This window comes from Alexandromys fortis, unplaced genomic scaffold (genome assembly GCF_014885135.2).
Source record: "Alexandromys fortis isolate MF-2015 unplaced genomic scaffold, M_Fortis_MF-2015_v1.1 scaffold_20, whole genome shotgun sequence".
NCBI lineage: Eukaryota > Metazoa > Chordata > Mammalia > Rodentia > Cricetidae > Alexandromys > Alexandromys fortis.
Genome location: NW_026067903.1, coordinates 6622043 through 6647532, shown reverse-complemented (window position 1 = coordinate 6647532; position 25490 = coordinate 6622043). Strand labels below are relative to the sequence as shown.

Genomic DNA, 25490 nt, shown 5'->3' with positions numbered 1-25490 from the left:
TCAATAAATATAATTCTGCACATGAATGGACTAGAGGACCGAAATTATGTTTCTCTCCATCAACACAGAAAAGGTCATGATAAAAATCAAGACAAGTTTAGGGATAGTCAGCTCATGCCTTAATAAAAACTATATACAGAACCAACCTGAAGTCAACATCATACCAAATGGAGAAAAGCTCAAAACACTCTTCCTAAGGAACAAGACAAGAAACAGCTTCTACTTAATACAGTACTTGAAGTCTTAGCTTGAACAATATGACAAGAGAAGGAAACAAAAGGAATACAAATAGCAAAATAAGTTGCAGTATTGTTTTTTGACAGATGTTAAAGACGCCAAGGAAGTCTTAGAGTTGATAAATACTTTCATCAAAGTGACAGAATACAAAATCAACATCAAAAAAAATCAGTAGCCTTTCTATATTACAATAGCAAACTGAAAAAGAAACCAGAGAGATCACAGCCATAAGCAAACAAACATAATAACAAAAACCATCTGGGAATAAACCTAACCAAGTAGCAAGAGACCTTTACAGTGAAAATTTTTAGACAATGAAGAAAGAAACCGAGGAAGATAGAAGATAAAAAGATATCTCATGCTTACGGATTAGAGAAATCATTACTGTAAAAATGACCATCCAGCCAAAAGCAGCCAACACATTCAAGAGCAATCCCAGTAAGAATTCCAGGTCCATTTCTTTTTTTTTTAATATTTATTTATTATGTATACAATATTCTGTCTGTGTGTATGCCTGCAGGCCAGAAGAGGGCACCAGACCCCATTACAGATGGTTGTGAGCCACCATGTGGTTGCTGGGAATTGAACTCAGGACCTTTGGAAGAGCAGGCAATGCTCTTAACCACTGAGCCATCTCTCCAGCCCTCCAAGTCCATTTCTTATAGACTGAAAAAACATCCAAGATAATTTATACAGAGGCACAAAAGACCAAGAATAGTCAAAACAATACTAACCAAACAGAACAGCCCAGGAAGTGTCACTATGTCTTTTTTTAAATTATAGTAGGAATAAATTAGCATGGTACTGGCACAAAAGCAGACACAGACACACAGATGGATGGAATAGAACTGAGGACCCAGATATAAGACCTTACAATGAGTTTTGATTTTTGACAGAAGTATCAAAAAGATATCATAAGAGAAAAGACAACATCTTCAACAAATGATATTGGGAACACTGGAATTCAATATGACACTAGATCCTTATCTCTCACTCTGCACAAACTGGACCCAAGACCTGATACTCTAAAGTTGCTAGAGAAAAAAGGGAACATACTTTATCCTACAGGCACAAGGAAGAGAGTTTTCTGAACAAAACTCCAATAGCACAGGAACTAAAGTATTCAATTAACAAATGGGCTCTGATGAAATGAAAAGCTTCTGTACAACAAAAGCACTGTGAAGTGAGTGTATGAACACCCACAGAGTGGGAGGAAATGTTTTTGCCACCTGTGCAATAGTGGTACAACTTTTATAGGATAGCTAATGGCTTTCTGACTGGACTTGAGGCTTGCTCCACAGGAGAAAATTTCATACCTGGTATTGTAACCACAGCCCAACCGTGGAGTTGGGGAAGTCATAGGCCCTAGAGCACAACCTGCTATTGTCATTTTCCTAAGCAGTGAGGCTCTCAAGTTATCTCTAAATACTCATGTTAAAACCCAGAGATTGGTGATGCACTTGCCCTGTCAGAGAGGCTTCCTTATGCGGTGGGCAGCAGAGGGACACAGAACTGGTCAGAGTGAGGAGAGTAAGACACTGACTGCTCAGTGCTAAACAGAATGTCTGTATCCAGGTCCCCGTCTCCCAAGGCTTAGTGGACACTGAGGAAGATGAGATGGAAAGGACTTGGAGCCTGTGGATGAGGCAGAGCGCTGTAAAATGCTGTCCTCTGGCATGCGTGGTTATCACTCATAAACTCACACTAGCTGTGGCTGCATGCACAAGACCTATACAAGATCAAGCCAGCCAAAATGTAGACATACAGGATAGATGACATGTAGGCTCCACCCCTTACTGGCACTGGGTAGCTACTGGAAAGGGAGAATCATTCTTTTCTTAGGATAACGGCTACTGACAGGATTCCCAGGCTCTAGTAGATGGCTCTACACTCATGCACCTCTGCACTAACAGGACATAGTCACAGAGGGTATATATGATAGATTACATGAGCACATTTTATTGTATACATGCATAAAATGTTTAAGGAAAAAATTTAAAGGGAGATGAGCTGATGGAACTTAAATTTAAAAAGTGATACTATCTGAATGAAATCTTTCATATTTCTGAAATACTAATGCAAAAAAAAAAAACCCAGGTACTTTTCCGTATCTGAAAATCATCTTTAAAAAGGAAAAGGAGCCGGGCAGTGGTGGCGCACGCCTTTAATCTCAGCACTTGGGAGGTAGAGGCAGGCAGATCTTTGAGAGTTCGAGGACAGCCTGGTCTACAAGAGCTAGTTCCAAAGCTACAGAGAAACCGTGCCTTGAAGAAAAAAAAAAAAAGGAAAAGGAAACCTGACTTATTTAGCACTGACTACCAACAGCTTGTGTTCAAAGCTCACCTGATCAGCATCTACAAACAGGAACTTGTCAACAACCAGTGGGAAAAGTACATCCAGGAAGAGGATCTTGTAGCCCCAGATGATCCGTTGCTTCTCTGTCTGCTGATGAAGCCACCGCGGCCATTTTTACTGAACAAGTTCATACTGAAAGTTGTATTTGCTGGCCATGTAAGGTATAAACTCCTATTTTTAGACAGGGAACAATAATCATTCATTCTGAATTGATTCCTTAATGCAAGTTAACCACCATTATTACAGTACAACTAAGTTTTATAGTATACACTAAGACAAGGTCTACTAAGAAACTTGGTCTTAATTCACTTGACTCATATAAGAGCACATATAAACTCTGATCCAATTCCCATTCTTGATGATATGTAGTCACCATATGATCTGACAGAAGCCTGCAGGTGAAGGCTTTGAGATTTAAAGCTCCGTGTGTGGGTGTTTATGGCACATAAGCTCCAGGTTCACTTATCTAAATTTGATTTTAGTAAAACACTTTGAGCTTGTAGTAAAATCTTCTCAAGGCTATGTCTAAACCACAGCAGAGCCACAACTCTTCAATTTCCTTACTTAACAGTAAGTCCTCTGTACCCAAGACACTAATGCCTTTAGGAGAGCAGAAGTAACTGCTCATCTGAGATGAGTCATCACTGAATATAAAACTGCTTTAAATACTACAGAAAAAAAAAGTAAGATGCAAGAAAATCAGTCCAGGCCAACACGAGTTTAAGCAGCAGACTGCTGAAGTTTGGTTTCCTTTGGTACAGAGGAAGCAATCCTTCCATACCTTATTCATAAGAAAATTAATCATTCTCAAAACACACTATCACTGTGCTTCTTAAACCAAGGCAAAGACATGCAAGCCTCCAGGGAAAATGTTATTATTTTGTTAAAACATTGTCTCTTAGAAAAGACAAGAGACTCTCCTCCTATATTATTCAGCTTCAAACAGGCCACAGTTTTGGGTTTGTTTCTTAATAACTATTACTCCAAATAGAGCAGCCTGGAAGAAAAAAATACCAATATAGCAAAGACAATGAAATTAGGATATCCTAATAAAAGGGATAAAAAAATAAGTGTACTGATAAAACAAAAGTAGAAAAGAATATGTTACAGTGTAAATATTCCCTTAACAAGGTTTTCTCTTTCCCCATGAACAAACCTTAAATGTGGGGGACAAATAATTCTTCAAGAACCAGAATTTCACAGGAGTTTTGGTATTCTTCAGCACTGATAGCATCATTATGCTGCCAAAAAAAAAACAACCAAATAATGATTTTCCAATGCTTTTTAACCTCAACAACATTAAGCAGAGAAAAATCACAAGATTGACAGCAGAGCTAACCTGTGGTTCAGTTAGGCAGAGACCATCAGTAGTGGGAAAGTCTACATACTGTACTAAAAGGTGTCACTGAATGAGAGAAGGATTTCCCTGAAAGCATATTCCAAACAGATAGGGGCAAATGCTAAGTATGCTGCATGCTTAAATGAGCCACCTCACAAACCGGAGGTCATAACCATCATTCTCCAGGCCCAGCAACATCTGGTACATGCACGGCCCCTGTCAGTCTGGAAAGAGAGCCTTGAGGGAAAGGAGAGCAGGGAAGGGGAAGGGAAACCAGAGGGAACATGCTCAGGCCAAAAATGCAATAAAGTTTTTAAACACTATTGTTATTTTATTTAGTTATTTAGTGGAAAAAGAACTAAAAATTACCCAAATGACTTTTTTTTATTGTCTCCTATACCAGAATTAAAATGAAAACTAAAAGGAAAAACAGCTCTGAAATTGGGACAAGGACCTTCAAGCAATGTGTTCCTTCAACACTGAGCTCCCAGACAGAGTGACAAACTGACCCTGAGACCCTTCCCCTCTGGTAACCACAGCAACAGTTTCAAGCAATGGCCCGTTCTGCTTTCAGCTGTATGACCTAGGCAAACCCCTTCCATTTTAGTCTCGGTTGTTCAAGCAAGGGTGTTCTCACTTAGAAATAAGATCTGGCTCTAAAGCTGTGTGGGTCTGCAGAAGGTGGCCAAGAGTTACATGGTTATGGCCTATTGTTTGTAATTCCTTAGTTTCTGCTTTAAGCAATATTTATGGTCAAGGAACAACAATGTCTATAAGGTATACACATAGGAAACTAATGGTCTATGGCCTTGTAATAGCCACACTGAGGCACCATGTAGCTCTACTTCATGGAGTGAACCAGATCAAAACAAACAGAACTGTATGTGGCAAGCTATCCACAGCTCTAAGAGTACTTCATATAGATACACATAGTACAGGGAGCAAAACTTTTCTCAAAATAAGCATACTGTAACAAATTCATTTACATACAAATAATGAAGACTAACCGAAGAAATCTTTCATAGAGATGACCAGATGCAACAGAGAAAATATTGATTATGTCATCTTTTTCAGGTTTCACTTCCTCAGTCTTCTGTCCTGAAAAGCCCCTGTAACAACAGAATTCAAAACAAAACCACTTACGATGCTGGGTAGACACAAACTTTCAGGAGAGGAGAGAGGGACAGCACCTGTGTCTTCCTGCTCGAGAGGTAAGCCTTGTGGAAGCCATATACAGATGCGGGAAGGGGCACAGGAACAAGGCCATCTTGCAAGGGAATAAGGATGCTCATCAAAAGGCACCACATCATTTAAGAATAGATGGAACATAAGCTGCTCCAGAGAATACAATCTGTCCAGGGGGGAGGTCAACAGAACAATGACTACCACCTCCCCCAGGAGTGGACCCCACCCATCAAGCTACATGGAAGAACATTTCCCCTCTCTTAATCAATGGGAAACATTTCCCAACTCCAATGGAAAGGAAACAATCTAGTTGCATGAAGCAGAAGGTCAGAAGTAAAAAAAATTTATCATACTCAAAAGGATGCATAGCATGCATCTCTCAGATTTCCCTCGAAAATGTTAACCATTTTTATGATGCCAATTTACCATTTAAATGAGTCCCAAAATCCAGATTCATTCTCACTCGTTCCATCACTCAGCAAGTCTTCATTAACCATGTCTGCTTTCTTCTGAACCTGCAATCATATATGACAGATCTTATTTCTCCCAGTAGGTCTGATAGGCACTGGATACACATGGAGTACTGTCAACAGGAAACAATCAACCAAGTCTCCTATAGGAAAACCCCATCCAGGATGAGTACCCAGGAAAAAAGGTATGTTTACCAGAATGCCCATGTCAAAGCTTTCAGGGAGGATCTAGCTATCTCTTTGAATTGAATGATAACCAAGCTTAGTTTGTACAATGAGCCAAAGACCAAACTTAGCTGCACAGAAACATAGGGCGAGTAAACACATACACATTGTTTATATACACAATTCATAGCATTATTTCTTCTAGCTGACAACTTCTGGGGAAGAATTCAGCCTTCAGGAGCTGTTGGGAGAGGCATGTTGGGCCATTGCCTGTTTTCAGGACTTATTACTGCAAAGGACTCTCTGCAGCAGTCTCCTTTCTGTTCAGCCACAGGATGGCTTACTCTAGGTTTTACCATGTATAATAGGTACTTTTCTTCCAGTCACTTTACTTGAAGTCAAAAAACTTTAGAACGCTGAGGAGAGAGAGCAACAAAGGGCAGTAAATAAAATCACTTACTGTTTGTATTTTGTGTTTGTTTTTGGAGGCAGGGTCTCATGTCACCCAAACTGGCCTCAAATTTACTATGCAGTGCAGGCTGACACTGAACTCCTGATGCTCCTGCCTCTGACTCCTTAAGTACTAGGATTATAGGTGTACATCAACCATGCCTATAAACACTATAATCTTACTGTTGGGTTGTAAATGGGATTTCCCAGTCTTCTCAGAATAAAATAACTAATAACACTATGAATTGTGTGTATAAAAATGTCAATGCCAGGGCTGGAGAGATGGCTCAGTGGTTCAGAGCACTTCCAGAGGACCCGAGTTCAGTTTTCAGCACCCATACTGGGTAGCTCACAACTACCTGTACCTCCAGCTCCAAAGGATATCAATGCTCTCTATTCTGACCACAGTTACCTGCACATGTGTGTCATACAGTCACACAAACACATGTACATATATACAAACAAATAAAAGTTTTTAAAAATGACAAAGTTGGTCCAGGCAAGGTGGTAGATGTCTTTAACCCTAGCATTTGGGAGCCAGTCTGTTCAGACATATCTCTGAGTTCAAGGCCACCCTGGAATACATAGCAAGTCCCAGGCCAATCAGGACTACACAGTGAGATTCTGTCTTAAAAAGACTAGGGGGGCAGGGACAAAGCCTCTGAGGACATTTTGTATGAAATGGGACTAACATTGTTCTCTGACATTACAATCTTTTGGCTGAAGAAAACTAGAAGTTTGTCTTCACAAAGACATTTTCCTTAAGCAGCATCCCTAGTAATAACAACCCCCCCCCAATGGAATAGCAGACTGACTTCAAAATGCAGGTGCCCCCCTTTATCTGCTGGGAAACATTCCAAGCCCCTGGTGGATACATAAAATATGAGATAGTAGAGAACCCAGAACATATTCCATAGCTTTGCTCACACTATTTATGAGAAAGCTTAATCTGTAAATTAGGCCACATAAGATCCACAACAATAACTAACAGTAAAATGGAGCATTAATTATTTTAATAAACTAATGTGAATGTGCTCTTCTTGAAAGAGTCACACAGGAGTCAGTATCTTCAGACAGTGACTGACCAAGATCACTAACGCCTGGCCACAGCAAGGTCTGCTATGACAGTGACTGAATGGGACTATTTACCAACTATAAACAAGTCACTGCCAAAGCAAAGCAAACTTACCTTCACTTTGATGATTTTGCTTTTGAAGTTATTGAGGAGGACAACAACATCATTTGCATCAGGAGGAGAATCTGTACCATCATGGCTGGAGATAAAAGTAAGACAGAGAATACAAATCACAATTCCCCAAATACAGTAAGTGCACAGACAATAACTGCTATTTTGCCCATCATCTTTATCATAGAAAAGCTTTCCAAAACCAACAGTTCCTAAAAGAAGCACCTTTATAGGACAAAGAAGTGTTCGTAGAAATCTCCATCTCTAGACTAACGTGAACTGACTTCCTTCTTTAACCTTCTTTCAGATTAGCAGGCAAACAGCAACAGGTTCTCAGGCAGGGTACGCACATAGCAGATCATGAAAAAGCGTGTATTTTCATAGCTCTGAGCACTCAGGCCCATCACTGGAAACACTTCTACCTTTTAACTGGATCAGTTATGTAAAGAAATCTACTCTGGACTGAATGTGGTGACTCACACCTGGAACCACAAAGGAAGCAGCAGGGAGATCAATCTGAGCTCAAAGCCAACCCAGGCCACAGTGAGAGTATGAAGAAACAAGGAGAGTCTATCTATTCTTGCTCTGTCGGGAGGCAACAGAACCAGGCAAGTTTAGAGCACAGACTCAACTCTGTGTCTCTGGCAGGAAGTCCACAGGACCACCAGCTCTGTTTATAGGCACAGGAGCAGAGGAAGAAGAGTTTAAGCACTCTTTTCCTACAATCATATTCTCCAGTCACCAAGTATCAGGAAGTCGCTGCATCTGCTGTTATTCAGCAGACAGCAGGGTTCTCAGGCAAAAGGAAAGGAGAAAGCTGAAGTACAGAAGATTCCAGAGACAGGGACTGTCTACTTAGGCACAGGAACCCCAGACAGCAAGAAGAGAAGATGGCACCACAGCCTTCAGCAAGGAGAAAGATAAACAAGGACACACAGAAGAAAGAGAATTCAGAAATATTACAATATTGTGTAACCAGCAAGGCAGTGGTGACGCATGCCTTTAATCCCAGCACTCGGGAGGCAGAGGCAGGTGTGAGTTAGAAGCCAGCCTGATCTACAAAAGCTAGTTCCAGGACAGCTAGGGCTGTTACAGAGAGAAACCCTGTCTCGAAAAACAAACAAAACAAAACAAAACAAAACAAAATTGTGTAACCTTACCTAGAAAATCACTTAATCAGACAAAAGCCCACTATCTCAATAAGGACACGACGACAGCACAAAACTCTCTGGGTACCGAGTAAGGAACCTGCACTAAGCTGGGATGACGGCAGCGCCTGCAGTCTCAGCTGTGCAGGAAACTAAGGCAGAGGAAGGTCACCTGAACCCAGTTCAAGCCTGGGCAAGAGAGAAAATACCTGCACCAAAACCAAAGACACCAATCTATACCGTTTCTCCATGTTCACATAAACAGATGCAAACCATTCCCTACTAAACTGACACAGAACTTAGGACTAACTTAAACTGTGTGACACAGAACAGAGACCACAACTTTCTAAATGTGTCTGGGGTTTGTTGTGTAACTAGAGGATGCAGTGAAGTTTAAGCCAATTCCTGTCGCTGACAATATGCTCTAGGAGTACATCTACTCAACTCCAGTCCAAGGACCAAGATGAGAGTCAGACTTCATGGTCAAGGCTTAAGTGTTCTGTGCACGTGTAAACCACTCAACGTCAAGATATATACCTTCCCATCAATGGACCAAACATGTCCAACCCCACTGCATTTCCAAAACTCAGGTATCATCAGGTCCACAGAGCTGCTGCCTGCTGTCTGCATCCCAGGGAAAGAGTAATTTCATTCTGATATAGTTGAGAAAGGGAAACCAGAGGGAACAAACCTCACTCTAACCATTATTTATACCTCCTGTCACTCAGCTCACTTGTAAAAATCCACCTCCATTTACTGCACTGGAAAGAAAGCTTGGTTGTTACATGACTATAAATTAATGCGTGATGCCTAGAAGGCCCAGACAACACCCAATTAAAGCAGAGTCTCTTTAAAATGCAGCTGCACCACTCAGTCCTACCTGTAGATTCTATAAATATCATCAGAGCGCCCCTTCCTTAGTCTGAGAATCCAGGCTCCTGGGTTGGCTTTGAGCTGAAAATATCCCTAGGACACAAAGAAAGTCAAATTTCAGTTCTCTTTAAAACCTCAAAATGTTTCTGATAGAAATTTACTTTTTTTTCTGACAGATATTTCTTTTTTGGAAGTATCAGATCATGAGTGTGTGCATGCCTATCTACCTATCTTTCTTTTTTTGGGGGGGTGGGGGGTGGGGGATTGTACTAGGAATTGAGCCCAGAGTCTTGCTGCTATGATAATTTAAAAAAAAATTAAAAGATAGTTAGCAAATCAGGGAAAAGTAAGCCAAAACAAATCAAAAAAACTATCAAACAAGCTAAAAACCGAAGCACACTAGCAGAACAGGGCCAGTGAAGCCGAGGAGTCACGCTCCACTGAGGAGAAGGTGTGACAGGGATATGCGCTAGAACTTTCAATGAAAAGAGAGCGAGCAGAGCTCTACAGTGTGTTTTGTTGTTTCACTGGCATATAGATGGAATCTCTAAGCTTAACCAAACCAGTGACTTTTCAATGACTACATTTAGTCCATTGTTAATTCTTATTTCACTCCATAGTTAAGAATGTTAGCTCTTCTGTCATAAATTATAGCATCTAAATACCATGACGGATCAACTGATTACTCACCAGATTGGCCATCACAATCGTGTCCACAGTTGTTGGGCTGGCTGAAGTCCCTAACGTAAACTGCAGTCCTCGAGGGGGCTGGCCCGTGGTGACATCATAGCAATGGCCCTCTAATAACAGGTATTCCAGCTCATACTCAGCAGCCACTATACTGTCCACCTGAAAGGCCAAAATTAAACCACGTGGACATTATACATGCATACTCAAAACGCAATCCGCAGGGGCCAGGGGAGAGTGGAGTGCATAAAAGTGCTTGTCACTGAGGCTGATGACTTGAGCACGAGCCCCAGATTCCACATGGTATAAAGAATGCCCACGTTGGCCCTGACCTCCATGTGCACAGCATGGCGTACCCCAGTTCCACCAAAAATTAATTAAATTAAATAAATGCTAGAAAATACACCTTTTGTGACTTTAAGAAATTCAAGAAAAGGAAACACAATTTCAGAACATAGATCATCCACTAATTTTGGTGGGGGTAGGAGGTAATCTCCAAAGGGATAGTAAAGGGATTGATTCTTGGGATAAAATGTTCTGGATCTTGATTGAGATAGTAGCTAATGACTATAATTATAAAAACTTGATTGGAGGAGAGAAAGAAGATAATAACGTTGTTCCAAAAATATAGATGAGGATAAGATTCTCCATGTTGTTGTGAAAAGCCCTAAATAAAGAAAGAGAATTTACATCTTATGGTAATGGATGGGTACAGCATGTACACAATGCTCACAGCAGCATCCCCATAAGAGCCAACAATAGAAACAATCCAGTGTTCATCTGTGCACAAGCACACAAAGTACGCTATATCCAAATAATGGAATTCTATCTGGCAATCAAAATAAAGTACTGACAGGTGCGATCACAGGCAAGAACCTTGGAAAACAATTTCAAGTGAAAAAAGTCAGTCACTTTTTTTTGGAAAGCTCACAAAAACAGAATGTCCGTGACTGCCGGGGGAGTAAGGGGTGAGTGCTAATGAGTACTGTGATGGTAAGTCTTCATCTTGACTAGATGCGGAAGCATACTTCTGGGCATGTGTGAGGGCCTTTCCAGAGAGGCTCAATTCAGGAGGAAAGACCCACACTGAATGCGCAGCAGCGTTCCTTGGGCTAGGATCCAGAAATTCATAAAAAAGAAAAAGGGAGAAAGCCATCCGAAGGAATTCTCCTTTCTTTTCCACTGCCACATCTCCCTACCACAAGGGACTCCGTTCTTTTTTTTTTTTTTTAAATAGATTCTTTTCTTTTTTTATATATATATTTATTTATTATGTATACAACTTTCTGCCTCCATGTATACCCAAACGCCAGAGGAGGGCGCCAGATCTCATTACAGATGGTTTGGAGCCACCATGTGGTTGCTGGGAATTGAACTCAGGACCTCTGGAAGAGCAGACGGCGCTCTTAACCACTGAGCCATCTCTCCAGCCCGGGACTCCGTTCTTATGAGCCAAAATAAATCACTCCTCTCTTACATGGCTTTCTGTCACATGTCTGGATGCAACAACAAGAAAAATAAGTAATACATGGAACTGATTCTGAGGGCAACAAATGCCAGCTAAACTGAGAGAGCAAGGACAGCAACATCTGCACATGCCAAAACTCCTAATGCGACACTTTAAAAGGACAAATTTACCGAACATGACGGGTATCTGAAAAAAGCTGCTCCTGTACAGAGCACGTTAGATGTGAGCAGTGAGCCCACTACTCAGTTCAGGGTCAGCACTGGCTGAATTATAAACAGATTGTACACATGACTCAGTATTCAGAAACAGTGATGCTCTTACCTCTTCTAGATAAATGTTATCAAGATCATATGGCGTCCTGACAGATTCCACCATCCAACTCTCAGGTGTGTTCAGATTCAAAGTGAACAGTGGAGACTGTGGCATATCCAGAAACTTCGCTATCGGTCCCTTAGCAAAGCTGTTGTCTGCGGTGAAAGAAATCTCTGGTTCTAAGACATAACGGTAAAAGCTGAAATGGAGATAGGGTGTTAGGCTTTCTTAACACAATCACATTCACGAGGTCCATACAGGTTAACAAAAAACTAGATTCTTCCAGATCAGGGCATGAATAGGCAAAACCATCTTTTGGTCTAGCGATGCCTCCCAGGGCTGCTACATATATAAGAATGCAGGAGTCCACCCCTCCTCTTCGGGAAGAACCCATTTTCTCTTAAATCTGAGCCCCACATGGTGCTTGTGCTCTCATGCCAGCACTGAAAACATTATATGTGATAACTAAACATTTCTTAATATAAAGCTAATAGTGGAAGCTAGGCTCTTCATCCTTTATAAAATTGTTGGGCTCCATTTAGAATCTAACTATAGAACTCTTTCCTTCATCGAGGAAGACATTTCCTGCAGCCAGAGCGTTTGTTAAGCTACCACTATCATTGGGACACATCTTCCACAAATGGCCATCCCACAAGCAAGCCTCTCCATTTTCCTAGGATGTAAGAGAATGAGTATAGTAAATTTCCTACATATGACAACCAATGGCTACAGTCCTTTCAGTGAGACGCAATGTGCAAGTAGCTTGGATTAGCGCCATCTGAATGCTTACAGCCCACACTATGTTCTCAGGATGTCTATCTAGAGCAAACACGTGACAGAAGTCAACAGTCAGCAGACGTCCTTTCAAACACAATGCCCACCTACCAGCCCACCTGATTCGCCAGCATTTAGTGCTAACTTTTAGATTTGGTACCACTTACAGAAAAGTTCCTTAAGTGGCATTTTACCTTTTCAAAGGCATGTCGGAAAGTTTAGATTGGCAATTCATAAATACTCTTAGATTCATGTTTACCAGCTGAGTCAAAACCTAAAAAAAAAAACCAAACCAGATGACAAAATATTTAGGTTTTCTCTTAAGAAACATTATTTCACAATTAGTTAGGAAATAAACATTTTTAATTTATCAAGAAGAGCTATGAAAGTGACACCTGTCACAACGTCTTCACTGGAGAGGTTTTGAAAAGCAGAGCTGCACTGTGGCTTCTACCACACACAGGTAAGGCACAGTTCCACAAAGGGGCCGGGAAGGGTAAGGTTTGACCCCTGAGACCCAAATGGTAGAAGGCAAAAATTGACTGTTTGTTTTTTGAGACAGGGTTTCTCTGTGTAACAGCCTTGGCTCTCCTGGAACTCTTTGTAGACCAGGCTGGCCTCAAACTCAGAGATCTACCTGCCTCCACTTCCTGAGAGCCAGGATTAAAGGAATGCATTAGCATGCCTGGCAAGAACTGATGCTTGCAAGATGCCCTCTGATCTCTACCCATGTACCATGACATGCATGCACACAGACACACACAGAATGAATGAATGAATGAATGAATGAATGAGTTTTTAAAAGGCTATTGCAGGTCACTGTTCCTCTCTCAAAGTTTAGAACTCAGTTGTGAGGAAACAGCAAATGATGAATATTTAGCTACAAAAGAAAACACAACAGCTCTTTGTTTCAGTTCACAATAAAAAGCATGAAAAAGACATATGTATTAACACCCACAGAGAAGAGTAGGTGATCACACTATCCTAAAACAATCCCTGCTAGGGTTAGAGATATACTTCATTTGGCAGAATGGCCACATAGCATATGTAAGGCTCCATCCATGTTCAGGGTCTAGAATACGCATGTGCACACACGCACACGCACTTAAACGAAATGGTAGGATGTTGTGTTGGTTAGCATTTTTAATCATACATCAAAGTATAGCATCTTATACATATCTAACAGACATTATATAATCCATAAGGAAAATGAGCCTTTATTAGTCCTTATGAAAATGATATTATCCAACTCCTTTAGAAGATGTCTCAGGGACAAAGGAAGTACCCAGAAAAACCATACAGTCTATGACTACTTCATTAAACATAAGAACCACCTCCATAGCAGCCCTACCAAGAGCAAGGGGGCGAGCCTCTGTGCTTCTCTTGTGACAGGGTCAACGACAGCTACCACATCATAGTATGTGTCCCCTTCATTGGGCTTCAGTTTAATTGCACTAAAAAAAAAAAAAAAATATCAAAAGAGCAAAACATTAGCATGGAGGAAACATATGCAGATCAGAATCAACAAGTTAAAATGGTAATCACCTGTGAATAAAGCTATAGAAGGAGCTATACCTAAGTGAGGCTTGTGATTGGTCAAACTAGACGCTATGGAGCAAAAACATGCCAAATCCCTGTTCTGGAGACAGAAGTGTACTCTGCCGCCTTTTGGTCTGAAGAGCTCTCTCCTGCTCATTATCACTGGTGTTGTAGCAGGTATGCACCAGTAAAAGCTCTTACAAATGAAGAGCAAAGAGAAGGGAAGCAGTGACTCTCAAAGGATTAAAACTTCACCTAATTGTCCAAAACCATTTATTGCCTTGTTTGATCTGATACAAGTGTGACAGTGCAAGAACATTTGCCCCTGTGCTAACAGTACAACACAAAGCAGAATACAAACTGCAAACCACGTAGCAGTGGTTTAGCTGCTGCTGGTGGTTATTTCAAATGTTAGATGCTCTGGAAACAGCCACTACTACAGTACACGATAGTTCTGTTGCTATTTTCAAAAAAATCATCCCATGGGTGCTCACAGCGATTTCTAACTCCAGCTAGGGGATGCAATGCCCTTTTCTACTCTCTGTGGACACTGCATGCACACGGGTGCACACATATACACATGGGTAAAATGCCCATATACAAAAAATAATTTTTTTAAAAATTCTATAACAAAGAAAGGGACAAGAAAACTCAAGGGAGGCCGGGTGGTGGTGGTGCACGCCATTAATCCCAGCATTTGGGAGATAGGGATAGGTGGATCTCAGTGAGTTCGAGGCCAACCTGCTCTATAGAATGGGCTCCAGGACAGCCAGGACTGTTACACAGAGAAACCCTGTCTCAAACCATGCCCCCCAAAATACACCTCAGTAAAGTAAGTTACATGATTATAATATAATATAAACCAATACCACCATGATGTACTAGTGAGAGAAAACTCTAGAATAAAAATGACAGAAGACCATTCATGCCCATCAGGGAATAGAGCAAATATTCAAGAAAATTGTGTCTCCCAAATTATGTTCATAGGAATCACTGGGGAATCTTGCAAAGAGGCAGGTACTGACACTCTAGGTCTGCTGAACGGCCAAAGATCATTCATTCAGCAGGCTCCCAGACAACACCCTGTTGCTGATGGTCTGAGGCTCAAAGTAAGGGCACACAGAATTGATGACACAGGCATTTTTTTCCTTCTTTCCTTCCTTCCTTCCTTTTTTCTGTTTCTTTCTCACTGTTTAGCCCTGGCTATCCTGGAACTCATTCTGTAGAGCAGGCTGGCCTCAGAGTCGGAGATATACCTGCCTCTGCCTCCTGCGTACTGGGATTAAAGGCGTGCATCTCCACCATCCAGCTGCATACTCATTTTTATTTGCAGGAGAAATAATAACTATTTTTATGTAATAATTAAATGGCATTTATTTGGACACAGGTTTCAGCATATTGAAAAATCAGAAACAAAGACATCCATGAGCTGAATGGATAAAGCCTCTTGATAAAATAGGAATGACTAATTTTGATTTACATGTATCAAATATTGGCTAACACAACAACAGTAAGAATTTCTGTTGTACCATAAAAGAATTTGTAAATTTTAATTATGTAAAACTCACAAAGCTCACAGAGAAAGAATGTTGTAGAGAGGGCTCAGGCTTCACTGAGGAAGCTACTATCTTGGCTATGGAAGGCAGATGGGACAGCAGAGCAGTGGCTCTCGCCTGTGCTGCTACCTAGCCGTTTCTTACAGATGCAGTGTTGAGAAGAGAGGGGCTGCAGGTGCATAGCACGCTGCCAGTGGCAAACTACCAGAGAGTTATCCTGGGCCACAGAGCCGTAGCCTATTAGAGACGTAAGAAATTAGAAAAAGGCTGAAGATGTAGTTTAGTGACAGAGAGTGACTGTTTAGCTCGCACAGGCCCTAGATCAGACAGCAGGGTAGGGGTAGGAGGGGGAAAAATAGAGATAGCAAAGCAATCAATAAATGAGGGGACACGGGCTTGGAGAGAGAGCTCAGCAGTTAGGAGTGCATACTGCTCTTGAAAAAAAGGACCTGAGTCTGGGTTCCAGCCCCTACATCGTGCATTTTACAACCACCTATAATTCGAGCCCCAGGGGGACTCCAACAGCCTAAGACCACCATAGGCACCTGCACATATATGCACATATGTATACAAGAGATATGAATAACTTCAATGTGTGGTCTGGAGCATCAGAGAAATCTCAACAGAGACTCTCTGTATTAGCATTGCGGGATGAAGATCACATTTCTCAGGTATGTTCACAGAACTGTGGATCAAGCCTCCACATACCAAATACATGTTATATAATGTGGGCAATGAATTTTCAAATGCTAGAAAAAAAGATGTGAGCATAGGCAAATATATGTAATACACATATGCACACTACACAATGATAATACTAAATATGACCAATAACTAGTAAATCTGAGTTACATAGAAAACTGCACACTAAACCTCTCATTTCTCAATAACATACAAGGCTTCCAAAACCTTATATGGAAAAACAAAGGATGTGAGACAAAGGAAAGCCTAAGAGTTTAATATTCAGGAATGTGCATAAATTCAACATTACTTCTATACCTGTGTTTGTCTTCAAAGTACTGGTAGTCGATCCTTGCCTCGCCTTTGGGTTGCGCTGACAGGAGAGCATCCACCTTCATTACCAGGTCACTTGCCCTAAAAGATGGAGTTATGAAATCTTAGCATCACTTTATCTGCAGATTTTCTAATTATTGCTGAACACCATCAGTCCAAATACAGAATCAATGCCAACAAGGTGTTTAAAAGAGGCATGGACTTAGCACCAAAAGGCACGATTCTGTGAACAGCTTGATCATCTTGGAATGTAACTTTTCTCCACGTATGAAGGACAGGTACTACCTGCTTTGCAAGGTTGTTGTAAATACTGTGCTGGCTACACATCTTAGGACCTAGCTGAGGGCCTGGTTTAAATAATGCTATTACTTCTAAGGATTATTGCACCAAAATCTATTAACCTAACCAGTCATTCAACATCTATGCTGGTTTTCTGACTTCAATATTAGAATCAGCATTACAATATGCAATTTAAAAAAGATCTATGAGTTGCCGAATATTTCTGGGCTTGTTCCTAGTGTGGGGAAAAAAATAAAACTGTAGTACTAAGTTTTTATGAAAACATCTCAGGACCCCCAAGACAGAACTTTTGGCAAATCTCACAGCAAAGTTAGAAATACCCCTTGAGATCCTCTAAAGTGTTTAACCGGCTGTCTTACTGTGCACTCAGTCCTTAAGTTTAACCTGCCATTTAGAGAACAATGTAACCTTACTAGTCATGGATTTCCCATGCAATCAGCTTTTACAATGTAAGCTAATATATAGATTTTTATTATTCCATGCTCCTAACCCATGGGTGTGTGTGTATTATGGTAATCATTTGCTGGAATAGCTAACAGGTTGAAAGTAATCTTATAAATAAATACCTGACATAGATGTTGGAAGTAACATGTAAATATAGGTTGAAAACATAGTTTCCTATTCTAGCTTGGTCAAATTACCTCTTCCCGTGTAAAAATCTTGTTAAATTTCTATAAAGAATTTCTCATTCTTTCCCATGACATACTTTATTAGAGAAAGGTAAAGAAACGGACAGATAAAGACCACACACACACACCATACTACAGATGGGCCAGTAACCACAAACTACAGAGAGATGAAAGAGACGGGAAAAGAAATGGAGAATTCGAGTTGGGCTCACCCTTGGTCAAATTAATCCAAGAAGTGTTTTGTTTTCATCCCTTAGTGCCACATCAATCCATTTTGGTGCTTCTGAGGTTCTTTAATGTGTAAACAGACATAAAACAAAACAAAACAAAAACTCCCTGTTTTACCTTCCCCCTCTATTTAAAAAATGTTTAAATTACATTTATGTATTTGTACACATGTGTGTGTGCTCTCACACACTGTGGATGTCAGAGAATAACTCAAGGAGTCGGTTAGTGGTTACCTCTTCCCACCATATGGGTGCCAGATATCAAGCTGAGGTTGTCAGCACTGAGCCATCTCACTGGTCTGCTAACCCCTTCAAAGCTGATTTATAACCAAAGAAGATTTGAGCTACAGATGTCATGAGCATAAAGAAGCTAGACTCGAACACAACACCCCAGTCAAGCCATCAAAAGAACAGCTGGGATAGACTTCAATTATGACCAATTTTGTGCATTTTCTCTGTGAACCAAACAATCACATCGTAAGCCACTCCTTTAACTTCCCAGTATCAACTGTGAACACTTCTGGCACACAGAACAAGCAACTTCCTACTTATCACAAGCACTAAGATCAAAGAGTACACAGCCAAGCTTCAGAAAGCTATGGCTGTAACAGGACTTTTTCTCAGTCTGGGGAAGTAGCCCAGTGGTATAAAACGTTCCTAGTATATATGAGGGTCTAGGTTCCACCATCCACAGCACCACGCATACACACCAAAAATATATGTTACATGACAAAGGGGCTACTTTGGTAGCTGTCAAAGACAACATATCACTAAAAGATGCAGTGTAACTGTACATGTAAGAGATGAAGGGGAAAAGAGACCTTCCATTTCTTCATATCCTCCAAATAGGAATCAAATGGCATTATTCAAAGGATAAAAGGGTAGCCAAGGGAATGGGGAAAATATTTTCAAATCACAGATCTGATAGGGAACTGACATCCAGAATTAAAGGAATGTCCACAATTAAACAAGAAAAACAAAGAACCCTATTTAAAGTGATGAAAAGATTAGACTAGATAGTTCCCTGAAGATTTGCACTGGCTGATGTGCATGAGACACGGTCAAACTTTAAGGGGACACCACTCCAGAACCGGAGGATGGCTACTGCCTAAAAACAAACAAATGAAAAGCAAAAGAAAATGTTGGTGAGAATACAGAGAAACCAAGACCAGGAGCACTGTGGACAGGAATGTAGAATGATCGGCTACTGCGGAAAACAGGGTAACAGGTGCTTATCACGAAACAAATAATCCCCAACTGCACATCCCTGTGACATCTAATGCAGAAAGGACTACAATAACCATGGGCTTTTGTTACATGGCAAATATATGGTCCCTTCAAACAATCTAATTTTGGAAGTTAACATACTTCCAAGACATTAGTTAGTAAAAATAATAAAATAATTAAATCACAAGCCAGCAACATCTAATTTATCATTCCTCTGCAAGAAAAACAGCTTTGGATCCCACACAGGTATGCAGAGGAAAAGAAGCATTCGGCATGCATTTCCTCCCCAGCACAATGAAGCTGAAGGAGACCATAGAGCCAGCAGACAGTCTCTACACACACACCCCATAGAAAGCAGACTCGGCCCTCATGTGTTTGAACTTTTCCAGATTCAAAATGGAGAGAAATAATTCAGAAACATTAAGTCAGAACTTGAGCATTATTACAGTAAAATTGGAAATAAATCTACTGTCTTGGTAATATATTTGACAATATATAGTCCTCACGTTGATTAATGAGGAGAAATTAATAAAACTCCATGACATGTTCTATCTTCTAATTAGAAAACCAGTTTTATCATTATCATCTAACTAGTTACTAATTATAAAAACTTACACGTCTTCTTCTACACGAAGCTGTTGGATGTGAGATTTTATTTTCTGTCCTGATGTTTTTAAGATGATGTTTTCTAGGAGGTGGAAATCATCTTGATTAAAGAGCTCATTCTCCTCCAGTGGCCCGATGATCTGTGAGGTAGAGAGCAGGGTCAAGCTGCAGAGTGGTGGTCACAAGCTGCTGTGAAGCCTCTGCTAGCCCTGGGATAGATGACATTCCCAAGCATCTTACAATCCCAAGCCTGAAGCATGTCTTTGAATGAATGAAAAATAAAAACTAAAGCCTGAAAAAACTCAGTTAACATTTACTATTCATCCGCAGGCAGTAGGGATGCGTGATTCATGTTAATTTTCTGAGCAAACTGACAAGAAACAGCAGTGTCATCTGCACTGGTACTCAGCAAACAGCAGCGAGGCCTACTTTACAGGTAGCTGCACTAACTTCTGTTCTGAGAGCCTCCCACTCTCTGCTTCCCTCACTGTCAAGACACAAATAAAGATCAGGGGCCCATGGGGGGGGGGGGCTGCATCAGATGCACACTTTCTTCGAAAGACAGGACAGACCTCTCTGCACCAGTACTCGAAGCCTGTCAGTTAATAGGAGGGCGGCTCTAGTGCAGACCATAGACATCTCAAAGGACAGAGACAGCTAAAGACCTATCAAAAGCAAGCTTCGCAGCCCAGACAGTCCTCACCCTTCCATTGCTGATCACCATTCTCTGCCCCTTCTTCAGCTTCAGAACATCTCTGCAGTACAGGGCATGAGACAAAATGAAATCCATTTTGGAAGACTCAAAGGCCTCTTTAAAAAGACTGACATCCATGCCCTAGGAAGTAATCATTTTTAAGAAAAGCCACTATTATTAAGCAAGCCACATAAATGAATAATAACAATGAGTAAACTATAAAGTGCCTTTATGAAAATAACCAAATTTCTTAATTAAAATTATAATATCTTAATTCTCCACTTTCTCTTCTTTCTTCCCTCCTCATAAATGGCTCATTCCGTTTTCTTGTTTTCTACTGATTTGTTTACCTGGCAGTCTATTCTCAGTAACTTTACTTTGCATCTTTAAATATTGATTACTTCAGGTGACAGTCGGTTCCTCTAACCAAAACTCAATATATTCATAATTCTATAAGAAGTTTTAAAAATATAAAAGCACTGCCAAAAGTAAGTAACACTAGACAAAAGAATAAACATGGGCTTTTGCCAAGCGGTGGTTGTGCACACCTTTAATCGCAACACTTGGGAGACAGAGGCAGGAGGATCTCTGTGAGTTCGAGGCCAGCCTGGTCTACAAGAGCTAGTTCCAGGACAGGCTCCAAAGCTACAGAGAAACCCTGTCTCGGGAAAAAAAAAAAAAAAAAAAGCTTTCATCAGAAATAAAAACAGCTGAATTTCTAACTCATAAACATCTTAAATCTGTTTTTTACTTACAAAAAAATCAAATATTGTCTTTTAAAGATCATATAAACAAAGTGGCACAAACTTGTATCCTGTGCATCTTGAAACTAAAACAAGTTTAAAAGTAAAATATAACATGACAGAATTATTTCTTGTTAAGATTCTAACTCAACAACAACAAAAAATATTCTGAGACTCAGAAGCAATCATCACAAACTCAATTATGAATAGTATACATCAGCCCGGGAGAGAGACATGAATGGCCAGGCTAGCCCCAGAACCTGCGAGCCTTACCCCAACAGAGAATTCCCCAATGTCCATTCCTGCAGCCAGGGCCTCTGCTGTCTCCTCTTTGGCCATTTTGGTGATGAAGTTCTTAGCAGAGTTGGAGGTCTGTGTTTGGAGAGCTGCCCAGATCGCTCTGGAGATTGGAGTGCTCGAGTAACTTATCTCTTGGCTGGGATTATTGATCATACTTATCCTAATATTGTTACTGGTTTTCTATTTACAAAAAGGGAGATAAGAATTATTCAGTACATGTTATTAACTTTAAAAAAGTAACACTGACCAGGCATGGTAGTCCATGGGTGCCTTTAATCTTAGCACTCGAAGGCAGAGGCAAGCAGACATCTGAAAGCCAGCATGGTGAGACCTTGTCTCAGGGGTGGTGTGCAGGGCACACAACACTAACAGTAGTCATGCTCCACAATAGCAATATCTCTTCCACACATCTTCCGTAGTTATCTGCAGTCAAAATTCTGACAATATTTATGGTCAGGTCTGCCAAATCCTGTATGAACTGGCCACAGACTTTCTTTCCAACTTCATTTCTTTTTGTTGTTGTTGTGTTTTCGAGACAGGGATTTTCTGTGTAACAGTCATAGTTATCCTGGAACTAGTGCTTGTAGACCAGACTGGCCTCGAACTCACAGAGATCCTCCTGCCTCTGCATCCCAAGAGCTATGATTAAAGGTGTGTGCCACCACTGCCTGGCCCAACTTCATTTCCATAGGCACAGCAGACATCAAGAGTGCTGCTTCTCCAGCACATTGTGAACTCTAACTGCACTCCATCTTTTCTAAACTCAAACCTTTCCTCAGGTTCCTGCTCAGCCATCTTCATCCATATGGCCTTTTCAGATGCCAGCGGCAAGGAGTAAAAGACAAGCCATCTAATCAAATCAAAACATCAATCTACACAGAAAAAGATGGAGGACCATAAAACCAAAGAGGGCTTTTATCAAGAATGTAAGCTGGCCAGTGAGATGGCTTAGCCAGTAAAGGTGCTTGCCACCAATAAATCCCTATGCCTCAGGGTGGAAAGAAAGTACTTTCCCATAAGTTGTCTTCTGACCTCCACTTATGCACCATGCCATGTATGTGCCTCTTTCCATAAATAAATAAATTAAAACGTGGCAAAAAAAAAAAAAACAACCCACAGACAAACAAACAAAAAAGGGATCAGGCACTGGAGAGAGGAGCCAGCTGCTAAGAGCACTTGCGGCTTTTTTAGAGAGCCCCCATTTGATTCCCAGCAACCCATGACAGCTCACAACTATCCATAACTCCAGTTCTGGGGGCTCTGATGCCCTCTTTGGCCTTCTTGGGCATCAGACATACATGTAGTGTGTGTGTGTGTGTACATATAGGCATATATATTTAATACATAAAAATAATTTTTAAAAAAATCATTTAAATTTAAAAAGTCAGCTCACAAAATGTTAAGGAACTAAATACAAATGTACATCCTAAGATCTTATGATTCAAGAAGAGGGAGGGAACAGAGGCTGGGGGCCATCAGTGATATCATTATTTATGGATCTGGGACGCAGGGGCATACTTGTTTATGACACTAAGTATATGAATATGTACTTCACCTCAATGAAAATCAATATTTAAGAGCTAAGAGCTAGACTCTCCTTCCTGGTGTTCCCAGTCGGCAACCATGTGAGGAATTTCTCCACTTACAGTAGAGAGCCCTATGTGTACATCTGTCAGCCATCATTAGGAACTGCCTGGGCTTGACCTTCAACTGACCACAGTATCCCACCCAGTGTCTCAAACAATGAAAGCCCTTGGTACCACAGTAAAATTAAAATCGCTGGATATTTTCTTATTTCAGTCAGACTTCTTGAGGCTCAGGTTAGAAAGGGACACAAAGAGAAATGCGACTTCTAGATGAAGCTGCAAAGTGAAATAGTCAGGAAGAAGGACCTTGACGTCTGATGCTGACAATAATACTGTCCAAAAGAAGCCACTTCTCAACCACTCCGCACTGCAATGCGTCAACTCCTAATGTATATATACAAGCTGATTTAGAGTAACTATGTGAACACTCCTCTGGGAGCCTGCATCTACTTATGTGGAACACATGCCAACCTGCTGGCAGGCGGCCTCTCTTGATGTTGCAGTACATGGCAAGATCACTGCAGCAATGACCTGTACAGTCAATGCGAGAAAATCCTACACTGAGAATCTCATTATGTTTTCCCTTAAAGAATCTACTCCCTTGAGTGAAGCTAGGCCTGTAGCAAGGAGCTGACAACCGTGGAAGACACTACGCTCATTTCCCTCAGCACACCCAGAAGCATCAGAATCACTAGAATTACAGAGGTGATCACAAGGCCAACTGGAGCCTCAGAAACAAACAAGCAAACAAGCAAACAAAATACTCCATAATCCCCTCCCAGAATGAAATCTGAGAAACTTGCCTGATGTTTAATGGCATCATATAATAATTGCCGTCCAGAAGGGCTATCAAAATCCCCAACAATCCAAAAAGTCACTGGCCTAATAAAGGAATCGTCTGCAGAAAAACAAAAACAACAAACTGACTAGAAGGGGGAAAAAAGATAATCTTTGTTTCAACATTAAAATTAGGCCAAATAATTTCTGGAAAACATGCAATAAGAAAATGGCTGGTTTGATAGAGATATAAAGCAAGAAGGTAGTGGAACTTCTCTACTAATATGAAGGAGAGCCATCTTCCAAGCAGCTCAATTAGAAAGTAGGACCATGCATTGATTAACTGTCCTGTGGTCTGAGATCTGTTAGCATACACAACGAAACATGCAGGCAATGCAATGTAGTATTTAATCATGGTAACTGACAACTTTCTGAGAGCTCTGCAAGCATTTATACAGTTTATCTACACTCTACTGTTACCCACAGGTTTCAGAAACATCACAATGAAATGTCAATAAATTCTGAATAACAAAAGTTCTGAAACTATAGAAGTTAGTTATGAAAATGAAGGGATCATTCTGGAGTTTTGAGTTACCATAGATTTCCTTGGAGGACATTCCTGGACAAAGGCAAAGAAAAAAGAGTAGAGAAAAGAGAATGTCACTTGTATAATTGAACGCCCATCAGAAAAATCACACACAGCTCCCGCGGCTGTGCTGCTTTCTGCTCTAGTTCCCATCGTGCCCAGGCTCTGTCCTAGGAACCCTCACTACAAAGCCTCAGAGAAACCTAGTGGACTAATTGTGTGAATGGATACAGACATGGGAATCAGAGAGAGGATCGCAGCAGGGTAAACAGAGCTGTCCTAATGACAACCAGTGCTTTTCAGAGTAGCACGTATTACTAGAGCCACTCTGGAAGGGTAACCATGTCAACTCCACCAGAGGGAAGGGACCTGTCTGCACTGAAAACAGTCACTCTGGACAAGTGTAGCTGCAGTAACTGCAGAAAATTACTTCAGAGAATTACACAAGGCTTCTAGAATCCAGATTATCCTGTAAGTGCCAACAATAAAATTAACTCTATCAAGTTATTGAAGAATCAGGCAAAATCTTTTCATATAATGCTTTCCATTTTGAACTATAAAAAGGCTTTTCCTATCAATTTTAATGATAAACATAAAACAAAATTTGCATTTTTAAATACATACACAAAATTACATCTTGAATATATATTTTCTACACTTGCATTATAACAGAAAATTAACAAAAGGAACTATGGAATCTTTTTTCTCAGGACAGTAGGATGGAGTTATATTTTCAAGAACTAAGTAAAAAATAAATATGTTGGATCCAAAACAAGGCCAAATGTCTTACCTTTCTTTGTCAGATAGTTCATACTGTTGGCTATAGCAGCAGTCTTGCCCCTAGAGTCCAGGGCAGAAAATCTGGCAAAATCATCCACAAAAAAGTTATCTGGGGAAAAAAGAAAAAATTTAAACAGATGCATAATTAATAAACCTCAATGCAATTTACCATTAATATTCAACTGATAATCGGCTTTGAGCATAATAGAAGATGCAGAAAATGTATGAGTAGAGGACATTAGGTGCTGCTCACTAGGAGGAAGTTGCTCTTGGAAGG

General features: G+C 40.6%; 1 protein-coding gene across 1 annotated transcript in view; it reads right to left on the bottom strand.

The window, feature by feature from the left end:
- Uggt1 (UDP-glucose glycoprotein glucosyltransferase 1) overlaps nucleotides 1–25490 on the bottom strand; it is a 92974-nt gene that overhangs the window by 3214 nt on the left and 64270 nt on the right. The window contains exons 20-36 of the mRNA XM_050134628.1: nucleotides 25224–25322; nucleotides 24443–24466; nucleotides 23874–23968; nucleotides 21458–21664; nucleotides 20451–20582; nucleotides 19757–19887; nucleotides 16744–16839; nucleotides 14001–14103; nucleotides 12844–12923; nucleotides 11885–12074; nucleotides 10099–10257; nucleotides 9416–9501; nucleotides 7391–7475; nucleotides 5543–5631; nucleotides 4939–5040; nucleotides 3749–3833; nucleotides 2581–2763 (exon numbers count right to left, since the gene is read on the bottom strand). Coding sequence (XP_049990585.1) covers nucleotides 2707–2763; nucleotides 3749–3833; nucleotides 4939–5040; nucleotides 5543–5631; nucleotides 7391–7475; nucleotides 9416–9501; nucleotides 10099–10257; nucleotides 11885–12074; nucleotides 12844–12923; nucleotides 14001–14103; nucleotides 16744–16839; nucleotides 19757–19887; nucleotides 20451–20582; nucleotides 21458–21664; nucleotides 23874–23968; nucleotides 24443–24466; nucleotides 25224–25322 — 1820 coding nt within the window. The 3' untranslated portion in view covers nucleotides 2581–2706. The remainder of the gene's footprint in view (nucleotides 1–2580; nucleotides 2764–3748; nucleotides 3834–4938; nucleotides 5041–5542; nucleotides 5632–7390; nucleotides 7476–9415; nucleotides 9502–10098; nucleotides 10258–11884; nucleotides 12075–12843; nucleotides 12924–14000; nucleotides 14104–16743; nucleotides 16840–19756; nucleotides 19888–20450; nucleotides 20583–21457; nucleotides 21665–23873; nucleotides 23969–24442; nucleotides 24467–25223; nucleotides 25323–25490) is intronic.